Consider the following 22,106-nt stretch of genomic DNA (forward strand, 5'->3'; position numbering starts at 1 on the left):
TCTTCTACCTCCCCTGCCCTCTCCTCCCCCCGGCAATCACCACACTGTTGTCTGTGTCCAGAGGTCTTTCCTTCCTTTTTTTTTTTTTTTTTTAATTTTGCTTAATCCTTTCACCTTTCTCACCCAGCCCGCAACTCCTTCCTGACAGCCATCCGTCCGTTCTCTGTATCCATGAGTCTGTCTCCACTGTTAGTTTATTTTGCTCATTAGATTCCACATATAAGTGAAATCATATGGTACTTGTCTTTCTCTTCTTACCCTTTATTTACTTTGTCATCATAGCATATGTTTTGGTGATCAGAAGAACTGGATACAAGATCTGGTTCCACCACTTGTATGGGATCTGGGCTTCACTTTGCTGAACCTCAGTTTTCTTACCTATAAAATGTGGTTTATTATTTCTGCCCTGACTTCCTCACAGGATTGTAATAAAATTGAACAGATGTGAAAATGCCCTGCAAACTGTATAGCACTATGCAAATATAAACTATTACATCAACTATACATTCTTTTGTAAGAACTGACAGTGCTGACTCCCCTAATCAGAGCTTGGCATTCTTTGTGTTTAGTAAAGGCACAGACTCCATCATCAATCCCCAAAAGGCACCTGCACTTTACCCCCAAGTGCCAGGGTAAACCAGCTCTCCCTTGGGCAGATACCTGATGTCATCAAAAATTCATCAGTCATAGCAGCTGGTGAAGCCACACTCCCTAGTCATTTGCACCTTCATTCAGAAAAAAGACATGCTCCCATGACTTGTCTCAGAAGCAGTCAATACAGCCTACACTCAGCTCTTGTGGCCAATCACGAAAGTAAAGGGCGGGGGGTGCGGGGCAGGGAGAGAATGAGACTTTGGAGACCACCATTATTGTAACAGCCACCATGTATGGAGGACTTACTATGCCAGGTCCTATGCCTTAAAAGAATTATTTCCAGCCTTCATGAGAATGCTCAAGGCAGGTACAGGCATATCTCAGAGATAGTGCGGGTTTGGTTCCAGGTGGTCACAATAAAGCGAATCACAACAAAGTGAATCATACAAATTTTCTGGTTTCCCAGTGCATATAAAAGTGATGTTTAACTATACTATAGTCTACTGAGCATGCAATAACATTATGTCTAAAAAAAAGTCTATACCTTAATTTAAAAATACTTTATTGCTAAAAAGAATGCTAGCCATTTTCTGAGCCTGTTGGAAAAATGATGCTGATAGACTCTCTTGGTGCAAGATTGCTCCAAACTTTCAATCTGTTTTTTAAAAAACAACCCAGGCCTGCAATATTTGTGAAGCACAATGAAATGAGGTATGCCTATATTACTGTCCTCACTTTACAGATGAGGCTGGGAGGTAAGAAATTGGCTCAAAAGCATGCAGGGAGTTGGGTGAACTACAATCTGCGTTTCTTATTCAGTGATAACCTAAAGAAACTCTCAAGGCTGATGTTGGGCTCTGCCAAGTATATGGAGGAAATGCTGGGTGTGAGGTCGGCCCTGGAGCTAAGGGCCCCCAGAGCGAGGACTTCAAATTGGAGATGGGGCTTTAATGGTCAGAAAAATAGTAACTTGGGCCTTCTGCAGGAGTAAGAAGCAGGTACCAATTCCCTGGGGTGGGTTAGGTTCTTCTCACTACACAGTCCAGGATCTGTGCTCTTTACAAAGAGCTGAGGACAATAGTTTCTGGGCTGGGTATTCAGCTGCTCAATAATTAATGAGAATCTAATATCCCTTTTGTTTGGACCCCAAGCCAAAGAGAAAAGAGGCAATACATGTGCCTTTCCAGTGCCCAAAATTCTCCAGAGGTTACCCAGTGCCTACAGGCCCGGGTTGGAACAACTTGGCTGGTCTTCAAGGCCTTTCTTGTCTGGCCCTAACCAATGATCTTAACATTTCCTGATCTCAAACCTCTGTCCCAGCCAGACATCCTCAGCCTTACCCAATGGGCTCTGCGCATTCCTCTTTCTGTGACTCTCCCAACAGCCAATGCCTCTCACGGCGCTCAGCAGAGCCAACACCACCCAGCCTTGAAGAGCCAGCCTAGGGCCTCATCTTCCACCTGAACTCTGCAGCCTAGTCCCTTCTCAGACCTCCACAGCCCTTGGAGCTGTGACCTTCTGACTGGAGCCTGGCTGACAGCTATTTGGCAGCCATTGGATTAGGGCTTCAAGTCCATCCTGCCTCCCACCATAGCCAGGACAGGTGACTCTCTGGACTTGCTAAGACATCTCTAGGAAAGGGCCTGGCTGCTAGTCTGTTTCCCACCTCCCCACCCCCACAGCTACAGAAAGGGCTTTCTTAAGGGATAGTTCTTATAGTCACTCAAAGAAAGTGAGCTGTCACGATTCACACCTAGGGACAAATGGTGCAGCCTCTTGGCATTGCCCAACCATGAACAGGTATGCATCCTCGTAGGAAGACGGGAGACAGCAAAGCTCCTCCCCAATCCCAAGGGTGGTACTCAGTCTGAGACTAGTTTCCAGCCATAAGAAGAAATGATTCTAACCTATCTTCTGCTCCCCTTCCTTTTGACCCCTACCCAAGACAGAATGCCAAAGGCCTGCCAGGGCCAGGAACCTACCTGCCTTTACCATAGAAATAGCTGCTTCTAAAGGGCACTCCTTGGGAATACTAGCCTAATTCTGTACAAGATGAAGTCACATCCCAGTATCTTCCTATTCCTTAGGTACAAGCAGACCCAGACCCCTCCCCCAGACACACAGACACACCCCAACCCAGCTCCTTTCCTCTGAAGCACAGCTCATGCATAGGGTGCCTCTCCAGCCTGCCACTCTGGCCCTCAAAGTTTGGAAGGCTTGGGGTGGGGGATGTGTTACCCTGGTCTAAAACCAGGGTCAGGGTGGTAGTGATGTCAAGGGCACCCTTAAATCTTCATTCAGAGTGGCAGCCAATTGGGACCCCTGAGAAAAACTACCCCAGATCAACAAGTGCTCCCAGAGACCCTCTCCCTTCAGAGTCCCCTAAATCACATCCTGCTACCCCCTGAGAACTGCTCCTCAATTAACAAGCAATGTATTCAGCACCGCTGTGTTCCTGGGGGTGAAGGGTTGCCCTGAAGGGGGGATCAGCCCTCTCCAGGGAGTCAGATGCTTAAGAGGCTGCTCCTCAGGCTCATGCAGCTGGAGTCTACAAGTGGTAAATCTAGAACACTCCCCATCTATGACAAGGATTCCATTCCTGCCCCTCATCTTCTAGGATGGTTAACGCCCTAGCTCCTCCACACTGCCCTCCAAGGCCACCCACCTGTGCCCTCCTGACCACTGGTTCAGTCCAAAAATCTTCCCATAAATCTCAAATAGGTGTGCAAGCAGCGGCTCTGGAGGGGATGGGACTAGCTCCTATCCTACAGCCATGCCCCCCTCCCCCACCAGGCCAGTTTCACAATTTGGGAGGCAGCTCAACAGCCCTCTCCCCCTGGAGTCTGTCGAGCTCTCCTGGGCAGCCCTGGTGGCAGCGCGGCGGGAAACCGGGAGCCCCATCCCTGTCCGGCAGCTGCCTCCAGAATCCTGGCCGGACTCCCTTCTCCAGCATGCCTGGAGTTGGGGCCAACAGGCAGGATCAACAATCCAGAAACTTTCAATGGATCATGCCGACTGGGAGGGGAAAAGAGAGGGGGAAGTGTGTGGAGGGAGGGTGCGGCGGGGGGGGGGCTCCAGGGCAAAGCCCCTTCTCTTCACTTACCATCTTGCTCACATCCATGACCGAGGCTGCAGGGCACCCCCCACCCCTTGGGATCCGCTTCCCCCAAATGCTGCTCCCAGCTAATCCAGACCCGATGGTGCCATGCTGCAGGGAAGGCGGCCGGCAGGGACCCCGCGGACCAGAGAAGGCAGCGGCAGCGGCGGCGGCAGGACCGCGGCTGGACCGGAGAAAGGAAGGGAAAGGAAGGGGGAGGGGAGGCGGGGAGGAGGAGGGTGCCGAGCGCGGAGCCGCAGAGCGCACCGCGGGCGGGGGAGGCGCGGCCCAGCCAGCGGCCCCGCACGGCGAGCCCCGGGGAGCCGGGAAATCCCAAAATCAGCGCGGGGTGCCCCGGTGTAGGGAGGAGGGGCGGGGAGCCGTGAGGGGGGGAGGGGCGGGGGGGGGCAATGGACCGATTTTTCGGTGCCGAAGCCCCGGCCCAGCGCGCGTTAAGGGGGTTATTTGAATAACAAAGGTCGCTTCTCCCCCAGCCCTGGCGACCGGGATAACCAAGCCGGGAGCGAGGCCGCTGGGCCGCCAGGAAGTGTGAGTGTCTGTGTGTGTTTCTGTGCTTCTGTGTGCGCGCACGCGTGTGTGTGCGCGCATGTTTGGTGGTGGGATCAGTGGGACTCAGGAAGTGAGCGGGGGAGGCGGCTGAAGAGGAGGGAGAGCTGGGGGGCGCCGCGAGCCGACATTCCAGTGGGGGCAGGGGGTCTGCTCAGCCCCTCCTCACTTGGCTTCACTGGACAAAGGCGGAATTCAGAGCCAGTTGCTTCCCTCCTTCAGCTAATCCGGAGGGGACGTCCAGATGAGTCGGGGGTCTGCCAACAGATGGGCAAATTAAGAAATTGGAACAGGTATCCTCGGAAGGCCCTTAGGTTCCCCGCGAGTAAGCCAGAGCCAGCCCTTCATGGAGTAAGGGAAACTGGCTTCTAAATGACGGTGGCCCTGAGCGCAGAGCTCCTTCCTCTCAAACTAGAAGCCCCAATCTTCCATTTCGTACTCAGTGCCATGTCTACCCTTAGAGAAATGGGAGGCAGACACTTCTCTCCGTAGGGAAGGCAGCTGGTGGCAGAAAAGGGCTCCTGGCAAATGCTCTCCAGAAAAATGCGGCAAGCCCAAGCCCCTGGTATGAACACAGCCCACCTCAAATCTTCAGATGAGCAGGGAGGTTTGGGGCACAACCGAAGTCAGCAGAGACCTGAGACCTCTTACACCAACCCTGTGTTACACAACAGGTAAGGAAACTGAGACCCAGAGAAGGGGAGTGATTTGCCCCAGGCCACACAGCTGGGAGGGAATGGGAGCAGGAGAATCCTCAGTAAGGACAGCACAGCCCCAGCCAACAAAAGCTCCTTATGCTGCCATGGTGCACCCAGCTTATAAAATCCTTTTCAGCCCCCGCTTGCATTGCTCAGTGGATTAAGTGCAAGCCTGCAAACCAAAGGGTCGCCGGTTCAATTCCCAGTCAGGCACATGCCTGGATTGCAGGCCAGTTCCCGTTATACGGGGCACACGAGAGGCAACCATACATTGGTGTTTCTCTCCGTCTCTTTCTCCCTCCCTTCCCTTCTCTCTAAAAATAAATAAATAAAATCTTTAAAAAGTAAATAAAATCCTTTCCAATGAACAAGTGATGGGATCCATCCATACGGCAGCTCTGGGTAAGTCCCTTATGCTGACGCCAGGGCCAGCTAGGCTGACTAGGACAGCCCCTGCCCCTTTACTTCTGAGTTCTCATGTGAGAACATCATGATATAAAAGATGGAAGAGCAGAAGCATGGGGATGTAAGGGACTTTGACTGTGGAGGTTATTTTAGTTTCTGGGCTCTGGATACCAGTCAGAGGTCCCTCAGCTTCAGGTAAAGGCTCTCCAGGCCCAGGTCTCTGTCTAACCTTGAGTCTTGGCAGCAGACTCACTCTCCCACCCCATTGCAGGGCTGCCCCGGCAAGCCCAGCTCTTTCCACCCTGTGCCCCAGCCAGAGAAGTCAGGAGGGCTGTTGTGGTCTGTTCTAGCATGCTGGGCTCCCACAGAGGTGACACCCAAGCACGATTAGGGCCAGGCGAACCAGCAGGAGTTACCCAGGGCACAAATGAGGTTTGGATCATCTACTTGATTAAATGTACCACCATCTTTAAAAAAAAAAAAGATAGACTTTATATGTTTAAAATATATTATGATCTCTTAGGCCTGGGGTTTATCAATAGTTCAAGGCCTCCCAATAGCTCTTGGCACCTTAGCTGGCAAAGCCCAATTTTCACATTGCGAAAATGGAGATGGTGACACCCACTTCACTCACAGGGGGTAAGGGGCAAATGAAAGAACTTTCCCACACCTTACCTGTAGTCCACTGAATTAATGTCAGCCCCATACCAGTAACCTGTAAATACTACCTTATATGGCAAAGACTGTGCAGGTATGATTAAGGATTCTGAGATGGGAAGATGATCCTGGATTATCTGGGTAGACTTTAGATGCAATCACATGTCTCCCCATAAGAGGAACATTGAACACACAGAAGAGGTAAGGAAGTGTACCACGGAGGCAGAATGACGGAGTCACGCACCACAAGGTCGGCTATGCTGGCAAATGCCAGAAGCTCTAACAGACAAGGAGCAGATTCTCCTCTAGCGCCTCGAGAAGGAATGTGGTCCTGTCAACACGTTCACTTGGGCCCACTGATACTGATTATAGATTTCTGGCCTCCAGAGCTTTAAAAGAATAAATTTCTGCTGATTTAACCGTAAAATTTATGGGAATTTGTTACAGCAGCCACAGGAAGTGAAAACATTACCCAAAGGTCACTGAGGGCTGGTGTCATGGCTCCACACTGGCCCCTGCCTTGGGGGCTTCTCTGTAGACGTCCTTGGAGCTGCTCGTGTGATGGCAAAAGGAGAGGTCTGCCAGGAGCAGGCCTACCCTCCTGGTCTGCTTAGGGGGAGTGCCCTGGCAAATACATGTAAGCATGTATGCATGGATGCACACCTGCACACACATGCAAACACAGGGAAGGGGCACACAGCTTAAGGGCTTGGGCTTCTCCCAAGCACCTGCTCGGCCCACCCAGCACCCAAGCATCTTTGGGGGCTGCCATTCCTACCACTCCTCTAGGACAGACAGAGTCAGGCTTGTAGAAGAGGTGATGAAGAGGGGCCGGCCCAAGCACTCCCCGTTCTACAGCGGCTGCGCCACAAGGTATCCCATGGTCTTAAGAAATCAAGGAAAGACATTTCTAGCCATGCAGGTGGGGAGAGAAGCAATTTGAAACACACGAGGTCACCATGCGGCTGCGGGCCAGTGGCTTAGGCTGCGGGAGACTCTTGAATAAATTGGGTCAGAAAGAGAAATCAGGTCCATAAATAAGAATGCTATGACCCTCCAGCTGCTGTTCTGTCCTTTCCTCACCACTTCCAGGCCACCATATCCAAAGCCTACTGCACATCTCCACCTGCAGTCGGGGGGTGGAGGGTCTCAGCCTCACAGGCGCCTCATACTCAAGAAGTCTAAAGATAACTTTTCCCTGTTTTCCTGTGGTCTCTCTCCTATGTTCTCTGTTCCACCTCCACTAGTTGCTCAAGCTGGAAACTTCAAAGTCAGCTTTAATTCTTCCATTGACAATTCCTTACTCTCACCCCATCTAATCAGGCCACTGATGCACGCAATTCTTTCTGGGAAATAGCTTCCGTTCTGTGACTTCCCTTCCAGTATCAGCTGTTCCTGTGATGGCCAAGAATTTCAACAACAGCTTCCTAGCCTCCTCTCTCCAGCCTCTTCCCATTTAATTCATCTTCTACTCATCTAAGTGTGAGGCTCCACTGGTCCACCCCAAATAGGAAAAAACAAACCAGCCTCTTTTATAGTTTACTGTCCCTCAAGCTCCTTACTAATCTGGCTGCATCTCCCTCCATTCTAGTCTACCCTCTCCATTTATTCTCTTCCACCGCATCAGTGAGGTCCTAGCCCATCAAACCGTTCAAAGTACTCAGGATGCTCCTGGGGCGCTTTTCCCAATTCCTCAGCTTGGAAGAGTCCTTCTCACCCTTCAGGACCCATCTCAGATACCGCCTTCCCTGTGAAGCCATCCCTGACTCCTCCAGACACAACCAGTCCCTCAGGAGTCCCTCTTACAATGGAGAGCTCCTGGATACAGCCTCCATCACCCTGGTAAGGGACGGTCCATGCCCTTGGTTCTCCCTGCTTTCCTGTGAGCTCCCTCAGGCAGAGGCTGGGCCTCACTGGCCTTGCATCCTGAGTGCCCTGTCCCTTTCTTACTCACTTAACCTGTCCCAGAGCTCTCTCCAGCCCGAATTCCTCACTTACATCACTGCACCACCCTTAACGTCAACATAAAGTACGGAATGGACTCAGGAGGCCTGTGGGGGAAGGTGTAGTGGATGTGATCTGGTAGAGAGTGACACCTACTGGAGAACTGTGGTTCTGCAGCCTAGCCCTATAAATACCACACTAATCCCAGAGGACAGGCTCCAGGCTTGGCCGTACAGAGTACTTTAGAAGCTTGAGATTCCGTTAATTTCCAGAAACAAATACTTCCAACAAAAGATCTTATATAATGTATGTTACTGTGCTACCATTAACAATAAGCATATGCAGAGGGCTGTTAAAATTTATGAAATGCCTTTTTGTCCATTATCTCATTTGATCCTTAAAAAATAGGGTAAGGCACATAGAATGGGAATTATCACATCACTTATTTTACAGTTGAGGTGTTACAGAGGAAAGAGCGTACAACTGAAACCGGGCAAAGCATTGAGGTGGGAAGGGGAGGTTAAAGGTTCTTCAGCTTTGCCTATAGTGTTTTAACATTTTATAGGGAAAATGTGGTGAAATATTAGTACCTGCCTAATGACAAAAAATATTAAAGAAGCAAGTATAGGCTCTGAAGCCAGACCTCAAGCTGAAATCTAGCTCCATTACTTTCTTGATATGCGCAAGTATTTTAACCTTTCTGAATTTGTTATGGCTAATAAATATTATACCCCCGGGGTTGATGTGAGAATTAAGGAAAACCACAGTGGGAGGCTGGCCCCAGGCTTGGCTCAACACACTCATCTCTGCATTTACTTGGTGGCAAGTCCCTGGAAAGTTCTGGATAAACTTTTTTTAAAGTTCCTATCACAAGAGAAAAGGGTAAAAAGCCAAGGATAACGGCAGTCATTCTGATCAAAATGACAGTAAATAAGTAGGTTTCAGGGGGAAAAATAAGTACTCAAAGCCATCAACCACACCCAGCTGAGCAGCAGAGGACATTGGCTGGCACTCACTCGCTGAGTGGCCCCCATCCTTCCCATGGGAAGCTCCTGCAAACAGAGCCTTGGCCAGGGCCGGTGAGATCCCAGCATGGCCTGTGATCCTGGGAGCTCCGTCACGGAGTATTCCCACTGGGCTTTCCTTGGGCAGAATGCAGCCTTTCTAATGAGTCGCTTTGACTCCAGTGGGAAAAGCCTTCTGCTGCCTCCCTGTGGAGGCATGATTACACTTAAAAGTTGTGGGGGGGGGGGGGCGGGAAACACCCTCAAGAAGCACGAGAGGTCCTAGACCTATAGTGTATCTCAATACCTGAAGTGCACAGCATCTCGCGGCACGTTGGGATGTGGGTGCTGTTGGGGGGAGAGAGGACATCTGTGTCACCCTGTGAATAATAATGACTGGTAACTTTTATTGAGTTCTCACCATGTGCCAGGTACTTGTATTATTCCTTTTGGTCCCCACAACAGCTCTGGACACTAAGTATTACTGTTATCATCCTTGTTTTACAGATAAGGAGGCAAGGTCCAGAAAGGTTAAGTGACTTTCCCAGGGTCCACAGCTAATGCCCTCACCAGGGTTGGCAGGCAGTTTGAACTGCTATTATTAATAGGAATTATTGTTTATGGGGTTGATTTTTTTATTCTAAAATTTTGTGAATTGATTGTGAGTACAATGAATTCAGCTGCTTTCTCTTCCTTCCTCTAAGTGATCTGCATAAAATCCCAGAGCCAGATGCTAGGCACTTACCCCAATCCCATTCCTTCCCCCTGCACCGTGTGTGCTGTGTACAGGCTTATCTGCTGCGGGTATGCAAGAATGGGCCCTAAGGAGGGATTCCTAAGAAATGATTCATTAAGTAGTTTAAACATTTCCCCTGAACCCAGTTTTCATCGTCAACACCCTAAATAGGTGCCTATTTTAGAGATACCTGGCATTGTCCCAGGTATCCCAAATTCTGAAACTGAAGTTAAAATAAATACTGGCAGACCTTATTTTATTGTGCTTTGCTTTGTTGCATTTCACAGATGTTATGTTTTTTACAAACTGAAGGCAAGACCCTCCACCAGCAAAAAGATTACTACTTGCTTTACTGTGATATTCACTTTATTGTCGCGGTCTGGACCCAAGGCCACAATGTCCCCGAGGTGTGCCTATACTGACCTAAGTTAAACACCAGGTAGAAAGGAAATGATGGCAGCTAAGGCTGGAAGCTGTCAACAATGAACAAGATACTAGAACAAGGCTGAGAAAATCCCATAGCCATAGGGAATGAAGTGAAGTAAAAGACAAGCAGAGAATGCAGACGGGAGCCCCTGGAGTTAAGTACGGGAAGTGCTAGAAAGGAGAGTGAACCGCCAGGCAGGCACTAAACTTCCCGCCTCCTCCCGTGATGCTGTAGATCACAAACAGGTTCAGCTTCCACGTCATTTTCTCTGCTAAACCTTTCAGATGGAACCACTGGGAAGTCTGTCTTTTGACTTCTTGGAACATACCTCTAATTTTATATGAAATTCTACTTATTTGTTTTCTATACATAAAATTCATTTTACAGGAACCTCGCAGCAGGTATAGGAGATAGGGTAACAATAAACTGTGAAGCTGAGCAACTCTTTTGGGGAAGCCTCAGGCTGGCGGAGGCACTTGGTGGCACAGAGGTGCCCTTTTCAGATGTTTCTACCAAGCCCTGGATCTGTTTGTGAGTTGCCACAACTGCCCCAGAAGCCTCATCTGTTGTGGTCCTGAAGGGCCAGGTTGTCAGCAGCTTAAGTCACCTGATTTAGAGTCCTGGGCTCATGCCATAGCCAGGTGCCTACAGGAATCCCTGCTCCCTTGCTGATGGGCCACCAGCTCTCCTTCTCACCTAGACCAGCTACATATGTGTTGACATTCACAAGACAGCCCAATCAGGGGCATGGGTGGTAATCTCCATAAACCTCCATTATGAGCACTGAGCAGGCACATCCCACACAAGCTCTAACCTGGCCTCTGAGCACCCACTCAATAAAGACTTAGTTACTGATGTGTGATCACAGTGACTGTGTTGTTGAGCCTGCATTAAACCTAACAAACATCTGTGTAGTGCTTTGCCCATTAGAGGGTTTACGGGAGCAAGAAACTCACCTGCAATCTGCCAGGTACCCAGACTGGATGCTCTGCCTACACTGTCCTGTCTCATTCTTCCAGCTCATGGCACTTGCTCTATAGATGTGGATGCTGAGTTATAGAGAGGCTAGGGACTTCCCAAGGTCCCACAGATAGTGATTACGACAGGCTGTCTCCTGCAGAGTCTCTGCTTTCTCTCTGTACCCATGGCCCACCTTCCTGGGATAAACTTGGGCATGGCAGGGGCTCAGATCACTCCCACAGACAATCTGCCAGCCTTCTAGGAGCGAGGCCACGGGAACCTCTCCATTAGCTGGGACATCTGCCCAAGCACCTCTCTGGGCACCAGCTGGGGGTGTCAGAGCTGTCCCTGGGGACCCTAAGGAGCGGCAACATAAATGAGTAATGAGATGAGGCCTGAAGTGCCACTTTGAGTCCGGAAAGGTGAAGTGCTCTGCAATCATGAAGCCTCCTCCAGGACTAAGGGTGTTCCAGGAACATACTTAGGAGCCCAGGAGTGCAGTCCGCTAGAGCAGGTATATCTAGAAAAATACCCTCCTGGTCAGCAAAAGGGTCAGGGTCTCCTAGGAGGAAAGGTCCCAGGTGCCCCTCACTCTGGCACTAAGTATGCGTGAGCCTGTGTGCCTTAGCCTTGGTTTTATTATCTGTGAACCTGAAAACCTAGAATTCTGTTTCTAGCCCTGCTTACCAGCAGCTCCTATTGGTAGTTCAGCTACTGCAGCTTCTAAGCCACCCCAGAAATATTCTTGTTCTTTCCTTCGGAAGAACAGGTACACCTAGAAGGCAGACAAGTTTCAAATCAAGAAATCCAGACGTGTGCCCAGAGTTCTCAGGCAGTTCAGCAGGAGGAGGTGGGCCAGACAGTGCAGGGCTACTACCAGACCCCTGCTGGCTTGTTTGTGTAGACAGAGACCGTCCCTGACCCCATTTAGGGAGACACCATGGGCACTTGTACATGCCACTTCCCTCCCGAGGGTTCCGGGAGAGCAGAGTGCACATGGAGCTGTAAACGGAGGCTGGTGGCAAGGAAGGTCAGCAGGAGCAAGAAGACCAGGCAGCAAGGATGGCCACAGGGGCAGCGTGGCCAAGTGTGGTAAGTGGAATAGGCCATCTCACTGAGGAAATTCATGTAGAGTCAGAACACTTAGGTCCTGCCACGGAGGCATCAGAAAGCCAGAGCGGCCACTGGCCAGGAAGATCAAATACGAACTCAAGAGGTGAAGTAGGACTGAGTGCCTCTACTCTTTCAGAGCTCAGGCCAAGGCCAGCTGGAGCACCTACCGAGGGTTGAGAGGAGCCAAGCAGTGCACAGGGTGAGCTCAGTGATGGCTCCTGCGGCCCCTCCAGCCTGTAGACGCTCATGCCCAGCTGTGTTTGAGGACAGCTGCTGGGGCTGGTGCCTGGGAGGCTCCGGAGAGGAGCCAGGCTGGGAGCTGCAGGCGGTCAGGGTGAGCCAGGAAGACAGATGCTTGAATTGGGGCCAGGGCTTTAAGAGCGCAAGGGAGGCAGGAAAATGGAGACAAATGTATTTAAACAATAAAAAATAAAAAATAAAGGGAGGGGGAAGAATATTAAAAAAAAAAAAAAAGAATAAGAGAGCAAGGAAAAAGATAAGACCAGCTACAGGGATGAAGGAGGGGCAGAAGAATATCTGACCCTGGAGACTAGAAGTGGTACTGTTAGGAGGAATCAGAACAAGAGCCCTGCTTTCCAGGACAATGGGGAAAGAACCTGGTCTTCACCACATCAAGTCTGCACTGCTGGATGACCATGTGCCAAGGGAGATCCAATGGACACACTGCAGCCTGACCACATGGGCCCCAGACATGCATTTTTGGGAGTCACCTATGAGTCAAGGGAGCCAGGAGAGCCATTTGGGAGGCTCGTTTAGTGCCAAGGGTGGGAACTCAGCTCAGGCCAGGCCCAGGAAGGCAGCAGAGCTCCCAGAAGATGGGCCATTTTGCAGGCTATGGGTTAAGGAGAACTTTTGTTTTTAACCCCTTTTGAACCTAAGTACAACTGTCAAAATGATCCTTTCTTTCCCTTCAGTATTTGTAAGGGACACTTTTTATCGAGGTCATAGAAAAGCACTTTTTGAATGCTTCTAGCCCTTGGAGTGTGACTTAAATCATCATCACAGCAGCCCTCAAGGTTATTTACTGAGCCCCTGTTATGTAGCATATGGTGCCGGGCACAGCAACGCCCACCTCTGAATTTGAGAAATCAGAGGTTAAAAAGCACAGCAGCCCTGGCCAGTGTCCCTCAGTTGGTTGGGCGTCATTCCACAAGGCGAAGGGTCACCAGTTTGATTCCTAGTCAGGGCACTTGTCTAGGTTGCAGGTTTGGACCCCAGTCAGGGCACGTGTAGGAGGCAGCCGATCGATGTTTCTCTCACACATCGATGTTTCTCTTCCTCTCTTTCTCCCTCCCGTCCCCTCTCTCTAAAAATAAATGAAAGAAAGAAAGAAAGAAAGAAAGAAAGAAAGAAAGAAAGAAAGAAAGAAAGAAAGAAAAGAAAGAAAAAAGAAAAGAAGGAAGGAAGAAAGAAAGAAAGAAAGAAAGAAAGAAAGAAAGAAAGAAAGAAAGAAAGAAAGAAAGAAAGAAAGAAAGAAAGAAAGAAAGAAAGAAAGAAAGAAAGAAAGAAAGAAAAAGGAAGGCAGAGGGTGGAGGAAAGTGGAGGCTGTTACTGTCAGCACTGGCTCTGCACTCCAGCCGCACTTTGCAATTACCTGGGAAGCTTGGCCCTGCCCCAGGGCCGCTGATGTAGCTGGTCTGGGGCCGGCCTGGGAATCAGCATTGTGAATCGCCCCCAGGAGATGCTGATCATGCAGCCAAGACTGGGAATAACTGAGATCACCATTAGGGCTCAGGAACCCTGGCCCCAGTCCTGGCTGAAACTGAGGTGTGCGAGAGACAGGAAGTGTGACACTTCCCTTGCCATTTCTCCTACACTGGGAATTTCCGAGCTTCCACCTGTAATTTTCCATCCCTTGGCCAAAGACTCAGCATAAGCAAGGACCTCTTTGATCCTGGTGGATTTCTTTCCCCTCTTTACACTGCCATACCCACTCCCATATTAAACACAGGTATCTATGAACCTTTTCCACACATTTGGCATCACAGGGAAAATAAAGACTCCAGGTATGGCTGAGCTACATGTAAATATCCAGCATACTCCCAGAATCCATATCCATTCTGCAAGATCAACCAGACTGAGGAAGAAAGGTGGCCTGGCTGCCACTTTTAGCTGGAAAGGCAGCGAAGATCTAATGGCCTTCTGAAGCCTCTCCAGGCAGGCTGTGGGTAGCTGGTGGGGGTAAAGAGGCACGGAAACAGATGGAAGCCACTCAGCCAAGTCCCTGAGTCAGCAGACGGCTGGAAACCTCGGCTCAGGGGCCCAGGCTGCCAGAGCTCTCTGCCCCTGCCCGCCCGGCTCCTCCCTGGAGGCAGGAATTTTGGGCACCCTCAAATGGCCTAGCCGAGAAGCTGCCAGCCTCTTACTTGGAGAGGTTTTTCCACTGCTCCTCCCTAGGTAGACAAGTCCAGGAATCTGTCTGTGCCCAGTTTCTAATGAGCAACGACCTGTCCCAGGGGCGTGGGCCAGGGCAGAAAGCATCAACCCAGAGATGTCTGTAGTGACCAAGGGCCAGCATTTCCGCTCTGGAAAGGGCGGCAGCCAGGCTAATTCCATGTTATTACAGCCTTACAGGAAGCCAGCCTGGCCCAACTGTCAACCAGCAGCAATTTATGGGCATTGGGGGCAGAAGGAGGGAGAAGAGGGAAGAGAAAGAAAAACACAGCCTTCCCCATTCCCTCCCCCCCCAAATCGATCCTGAGTTATTTTTAGGTGCTTATTCATCCCACGCATTTCTCTTTAAGAGCCACAACACAGGTTCTGTGCAAACACCATTTAGCAGGAGGCAGCTGCTCACATGGGGGGAATGGGGCAGGGGGAGCGGGTCACCTGCATAAGGAGGAAGAGTAAGAGGGTCTTCAAGGGCCCTTCTCACAGTGAAAATGTCCCACAATTCTGAAGACAGTGTAGGGAGGCAAACAAAGAGAGGCTTTTAAATCAGAATCCCCAAGTTCAAATCTTACCCCCAGCTTTCTCTCACTGGATGGTCTTGGGCAGTTCACTGGGAAAGTGAGATGAGACCCTGGGATGGAACCCTGGCCACATGTGGCTTTGGGCAAGACATTCGCCTTCTCTGTGCCTTAACTTCCCATCTACAAAACAAGGCTAGTTAATGTACTAAAACACTAGAAAATTGCCTGGTATACCTCATGTTATGTAAGAGTGAGCTATCATTTCTATTATAGTACCATACATATGTTAATTATTACTGTCAATTTAAAATAGTATTTTGGAGTAGAATAGAGTAGGAAGCCACAGAAGGCCTGAGGTGAAAAAAGGTAAAGTTACAGCGATTAGCCAAAGAACGTACACGCATAACTCACAGACACGGACAGGTGTAGGGTGATGGCCAGAGGGAAGGGGACACAGGGGCGGGGTGGGGGAGGGCGGGGGGGGTGTGGAAATGGGGGCATCTGTACTAGTGCCAATAAAAATAAAGAAAAAAAATGTTGTATTCACAACCCAACGCCTGCCAAGGATGAGCGTAAAGAGGCTTTGCCTCCATTTAGGTATGAATGTTGAGGCACAGTTTCTCCTCCTATGAATGGGGGATACCCACTCTTTGGGTGTTAAAGCATCACAAAAATGGAAGCCCACAGCATGGCTTGCAGGAGGTGCTTATCCTGCTGTTAACTCAAATTCTCCTGCTGTGATGGCTTAATATTGTCCACTTGACTGGCTCACAGGGTGCCCAGAGAGTTGGCTGAACATTATTTCTGGGTGTGTCTGTGAAGGTGTTTCTGGATGAGATTAGCATTTAAATTGGTGGATTAAATACTGAAGAATGTCCTCCCCAGTGTGGCTGGGCAGCACCCAGTGCTGAGGGCCTGCTAGAACAAGGTGGGAGAAGGCAGAATTCAGCTCCCTTTCTGCCTGATTACTTGAGCTGGGACATCAGTCTTCTTAAACTGGGACTTATACTATTGGCTGCCCTGGTTCTCAGGCTTCTGGACTTGGACTAAATTAGACCACTAGCTTTCCTGGGGTCTCTAGCTTACAGACGGCAGTGGGAGGCAATTCCCTATAACCAACCAATCGATCAGTCTGTGTATGAGTGTGTGTGCACATGCATGTGTGTGTTCTGTTTCTCTGGTTGCCCACTGAATCAAATCCAGACCCATCTAGAATCTGACCTCTCCCTGCCAGCCGTCACCTTGCTTTGCACCGACCACCCTCCATGCACCCCCTCCCTAACACCTGCCTGACACATCTGGCTGCTCCTCTGCCCTTGACACCCCCTGCTTGCTAACCCAGCCCTTACTGCCCTCTCCTTTCTAGTTCCATCCAGTAAACCTTTAGTGAGTGTCTACTGTATGCATAGTCCCAAGCTAAGTGCTGCGACTACTGAGACAAATAATGCCAGCGCCTCAGACCACAGATAATTTCAATACAATGTGGGGGTTACCTGGACAAGAAGACTGCTGGTGCCCAGGGAGCGCCACAGAGGGGCTGGAGGTGGGTCGGGGAAGGGGCGGCAGACCAAGGGGCATCTTCTTGCAGGGAGTGACAGACAAGGAGTTTGAAACAGCGGTGTGCGTGTGCAGGGAGGGGGGATTCAGCAGGCCCCTGCGGGGGAGAGACCCCTGGGGAGGAGCCGGAATTCCCTAAACTCTCACTGCCTGCCACCCTCACATAACGGGCCCCGGGTCAGAGTGGTCTAGAGCCCACTCTTTTCCACACCAGTCTGCCTCCCTCAGGGTTGCTCCTGCCCCTCTGAAGGCCTCCTGGGCTGAGCACCCCAGCAGACCTCCGCAGAGCCTCCGGGACCAGGGTTTACTTCTGTCATGGGATCCCAGGCTTACGTGGCGAGATGCTAGGGACGGTGGTCTCCTCCCCTCCAGATTCCCCATCTGCTACCTCAGGGATCATTCAGAAACAGGTAAGTTACCCCTTCCTTAAAAATCCTAAGAGCTCCCCACCCACAGCTTTCAAGGAGGCTCCCAAGGGCTTTCCCCTGGCTGTTGCCCCTCTAACCTTGTCTGTTGCCCCTCTAACCTTGTCCCAGGTCACTCTTGCCACAGGGCCTTTGCATGAGTCAACCTCTGTCCCTACAAGGCCGCCTGTGTCCTTTCTCTGTTTCTCTCTGCCTCACAGAAAAACACACACACGCTATCACTTCTGTGAAGGCTTCCCAGGCAGGCTGTCTCCCACAGCACTTTTTGCACATCTAGCTCTGGTGCCATCACTTGGGCTGGCTGATCCTTTGAGGGCTGGGGCCTAGTCTCATTCCAAGCCGAGCCCAGCCCAGGGCAAGCAGCTCTCCCAAACTTCAAGGGAGGCCCTTAAAGCACATGCACAGGAAAAATTCCACCATTTCAAAATACACTGGCATCACCAGAGATGAAAATCCTTTTAAGAAAAGGCAATAGTATAGAGGTGAAGTTTATTTCATGTTCTGGAGAAAAAGCTGGGAAATAGCACATATAGGTCAATTGCATTCACTACAATACATGATTTGAGTGACAAAGGTTTGGGAATAAACCAAACTGTGACCTCATTAGGTGGAGGAATTCCTGCCCCGCCCCCAGGCTGGGGTCACCTCTGCACAGAGAACCCCACTGGGAGTGAAACCCGTGATAAAACTGTTGCCCACAATTGCCGGACCCGTCCCCCAAGTCAGGCTCCCCTCACCCCCAACTCAGGCTTCCCACATAGCCTAGTCATGCAACCTGAAGCACATTACCCTGTGAGCCACAGTTTCTTTGTCCATGAAATGGGCATAAAAACAAACAAACAAACATTGCTTTTACAAGAGGCCATTATAAGCATCAAGTGCAAAATAACATATGAAAGTACTTGGGAAACTATTAGTGCTCATAAAATGTTCTGGGCTTCAAAAGGGTTCCTTTATTGCTAAGTTTATTAATAAATAATAAAATCTGTCGTTGTAGGGGTAACAGGTTTTATTAGAGTCTCTTGCCAATTCTTGCCCCCATCAACCTGGCTGCTCCTCTCTTTACTTGGCTTCTAGGATCTGGCTCAACTTGTGTCCTGGTAAGAACAAGGATTCTGGTTCTATCTTGAATAGATGCATGACCACTGAGGTTCTTATCCTCCCTGAGCCTGTTTTCTGGAGATGATCAAGGGTCATGGAGGGGGTTGAATGAGATGCTTGACGACCAGTGCATGAGAGCCGTGCTCAGTGGCTATGCGCTCCTGGGGAGCAGGGCTCAGTGACCAAACCAGGTAAACAGCCTTCTGTCTTCCAGTGGGGCCAAAGTGAGGCCAAGGTGTCACCTGGCACTACTGCTAGTCATGTCTGGTGTTGCAGAGAGGCTGGTGGCAGTCCTCCCACCCTCCCCCGACCCCCAACTCCTACAGAAGAGGCATGGAGTCCACGGCTCTCTGTTTTCCTGGGGGTGACGGCGGGAGGGGCATCTGCAAACTTTTCTCTCTGAAACCCCGTAAAGTTTCCCCTCATGGAGTTTCAAGCTGATTGATTTGCAAAGTACCTGGCCTATTCTTTGTTCTACATTTTAAACTCCATTTTTCTCCTTAAAGTTGGAGACACCTCCTTAAATACAGGCTCTCAACACCAGCATTTTTTGCTGTGCTTTTAAAAAGCCTAGAGTTGGTGCCAAAAGAATGAGAAGGGAGTGGTCTCTTGGGACTTGTTGTTGGCCCACTGAGTGATTGATGAGGCCAGGGCCTTTTTCTCTCTATTCACAGCTGAATCTCAGTCTCCAAACAGTGCCTGGCACAGAGCAAACACTCAATTAATAGCAATTCAATGTATGAATGAAGGTAAACAAGAAATCATTTAACTGGTGCACCAGCTCTATTTTGAGGGCTGGGGCTCACATGGGACCCTGCAGTACCTACACTGGTGGGTGTCTTTGGCTTTCGCACCCAGATCTCATGTCTCAACATCCTGTGGAGCAGGGGTGCAATCGCCTTTTACAAATGAGCTAAATGAGACACAGAGAAACTGAGGGCTCATCTATGAAAGAGACCTCATGTCTCCTGTGGCACTTGCTCACCATTATTAGGGCTGCGGGCTTTTTCCATGGCCCAACATTGCTTTTTGCTGTCCTATTATACCATCCGGGACGATCTCAATCATCCAGTGGTCTGGAGTTCATCTGTCCATCTACCCATCCAACCAGGCCACCTTTCACTTGGTACCACCATGTGCCAGGTTCTGTGCCTAGGCTCCAGGGGCGGGGGCACGGGGGCGGGGGAATGTGGGTAGGTGAATGCAAAACTGGAGGAAGAACAGACCTCAGGGACTGCTCTTTCTACTAACAATGAAGGGGGTCAAACATCTCCTCTGTGGCCACTGTAGAAGCGTCTGGCGGGTCCACTGAATGATAAACATAGAACTACCATGTGACCCAGCAATTCCACTCCTAGTTAGATATCCATGAGCACTGAAAACAGGGACTCAAACAGATACTTGTACACATATGTTCATAGCAGCATTACTCACAATAAAACACAAAACAACCCAAGTGTCTATGAACAGACAAATGGATAAGCAAAATGTGGATACAACAGAATATTATTTGGCCATAAAAAGAAATGAAGTTCTGATACATGATTCAATGTGCATGAACCTTGAAAACACTAGGCTAAATGAAATAAACCAGACACAAATGGACCCATATTATATGGTTCCACTTTTATGAAACATCTAGGATACGCAAACTCACAGAGACAGAGTAGAACACCAGGGGACGGAGTAAGATGGGGATGGGAAGCTATCGCTTAATGAGCACTGAGTTTCTGTTTGGCTGGTAAAGGTTCTGGAAACAGTGGTGATTGTTGCACAATATTAGGAATGTGATTAATGTTACTGAATCATACACTTAAAAATAGTTAAAATGGAAATTTTTATGTTATAGATATCTTTAAAGAGCACAAACACGCACAAAATATGACAGCAGTATGGGTCGGAAATAGAACGATATGGATCAGAGTAGAAATATGGATCAGTGAGACAGAAGACCAAGTCTAAAAGCAGACTCCTCGGGCAGTGCCTACACAATGGAAAAAGTTCTCACAGGGAATGAGGGCAGCCAAATGCATAAAAGCAAAAGGCCAAGTAGAATAAATACAGAAAAATCAATTTATAACTTTAGCAATGAGAAGAGCTTTTTTGTGCAAGATAGAAAATAAAATGATGACACCATAAATTTTTTCCCTGTGGCAGCAGTCTTTGAACTGGACAGTCTGGCAGGATTGAATATTTCAAATACACATATCCTCTGATCTCCGGGCATCCATCCTAGAGAAACCCTCCCAGGAGCCGTATTCAGGGGCATTCCCTGAAGCATTGTTCCGAAGGAAAAGGCGAGAACAACTTCAATGTTCCCACAATAGCAGAAACTTGAAACAACCTAGCTGCTTTAATTCTAAGAAATAACATCCCAGATCACTCCAAATAGATTTGCTAGCTGGCTTACCAGCCTCTTCCTTGTTTTCAAGGGTTCTGCAGGTGGAACACACATCTGCCCAACTCCATGGCTACTCTGCGTGATACCATGTGAAGAGCTGCCAGACTTGAAAGAAGAGGGTGGAGTATCCTACCCCAGCAGCTTAACTCTGAGGCAGGGAAAGTCAGGGAGGCGGCAGCTAGGAAGGCGTACTGGTGTTCGTGCATGTGGTACAGGGCCAAAGGAGGGAAGGGGACAGGAAAAAAAAAAATCTATAAAAACAGCAGAAAAGGAAGCTAAGGCAGGACTGTGTGAAGGTTAAAGGGGCCATATCAAGTGCAATAAAATTCCAGCCACTGGTCGGTCATTTACAGGCAGGGACACATCAAGTGATGTCAATATGTCCACTGAAGCTGCTTTGGGTAATTTAGGTCATTTTGTTTCCTCCTATCTCGGGTCAGTACTGGGGCTGAACTATAGATCATTCATGTGTGTTACATCAAAGTTCGATAGTCTTGCAGATGGCTTCCTCACAAATCCTGAGGTCTGCAAAAATGCTTGGATTTAATTTCACTGGGTGCTCTAGTGTCCCCTACAATGGTGTCCACCCCACTCCACTCCTTCCCATCTCAGGAAGGGGAGGGGACCCGCGTCTTTGGAGCATCCATTGTCATATTTAATCTTCACAATTACGGTAATTAGAAAGGTAAGCAATGAGTCCAAGGTCTCCCAACTAACAAGGATCAAGGTCAGGTTCAGCATAAAAATCTAGGTCTATTTACATCTAAACGTCATGCTCTTCCCATCAGCTGAGGCAGGGGAGGAAGCTCTTAGGGAGAACCCACTCTATGAAAGAAACTCTCTTACGTGCTCCAGGGGATGTAAAATAAGTCCTGATCACAAGAGAGCCTGTGTCCTGGTGTAGAATATAAGCTACAGTACATGGTAAAAGGATGACAACATCATACTTGATTTGTATAAGAGGCAATGCCAGAATGCTACAGAGGCCATGAGCGGGAAGAGAACGCAACAGGTAGAAAAAGACCATGACAAAGAATGTTTGGGGGGCATGTCCAGAAAATAGCAGAACCAACATGTGATTTGTTGGTCTCCTTCCAACCCTCTCCTTTGTGCCCCAAGGAATCCCTCAAACTGTTGCAAAACAACTACAATAATAACAAATCAATACCTCCAAACCAACACAAAGAACTCCCCGATTCCTATAGTCTTCCCAGCACCCTCTCTCCATCTCCTTGTTGTTATAGGCAATGGGCAAAGTGCCGAGAAAAAAGACCAAGAACAGAGCATCAGGAAACACCCCGTCTAGGAGGGGAGAAGCAGCCTCTGCAAGAAACCACAAAAGCTCAAAGAGACAACAGGGAGGGGAAGATGAGGACTGGGGACTTCCCTAAAACAAGAAGGAGTTGGCCGGATCCTGCAGGGGGATCCCTGAGGATGGGACTTGTGGAAGAAGGGGCAGAAAGGCACTGAAAGTGCTGGTTAGGTTT

General features: G+C 49.4%; 1 protein-coding gene across 3 annotated transcripts in view; it reads right to left on the reverse strand.

The window, feature by feature from the left end:
- Nucleotides 1-22,106, reverse strand: part of HIP1 (huntingtin interacting protein 1) — a 159,920-nt gene that overhangs the window by 88,147 nt on the left and 49,667 nt on the right. Inside the window, exon 1 of one of the 3 annotated variants that reach the window (XM_054589745.1) lies at nt 3,698-3,862. The exons of the other annotated variants lie outside the window; for them this stretch is intronic. Within the exon in view, the coding sequence (XP_054445720.1) occupies nt 3,698-3,715 (18 nt within the window). The 5' untranslated portion in view covers nt 3,716-3,862. Of the gene's footprint in view, nt 1-3,697; nt 3,863-22,106 lie in introns of those variants that run through there. 3 annotated transcript variants of the gene reach the window in all.

This window comes from Pteronotus mesoamericanus, unplaced genomic scaffold, assembly GCF_021234165.1.
Source record: "Pteronotus mesoamericanus isolate MK-2021 breed Mesoamerican mustached bat unplaced genomic scaffold, CSHL_Meso_final scaffold_167, whole genome shotgun sequence".
Classification (NCBI taxonomy): Eukaryota; Metazoa; Chordata; class Mammalia; order Chiroptera; family Mormoopidae; genus Pteronotus; species Pteronotus mesoamericanus.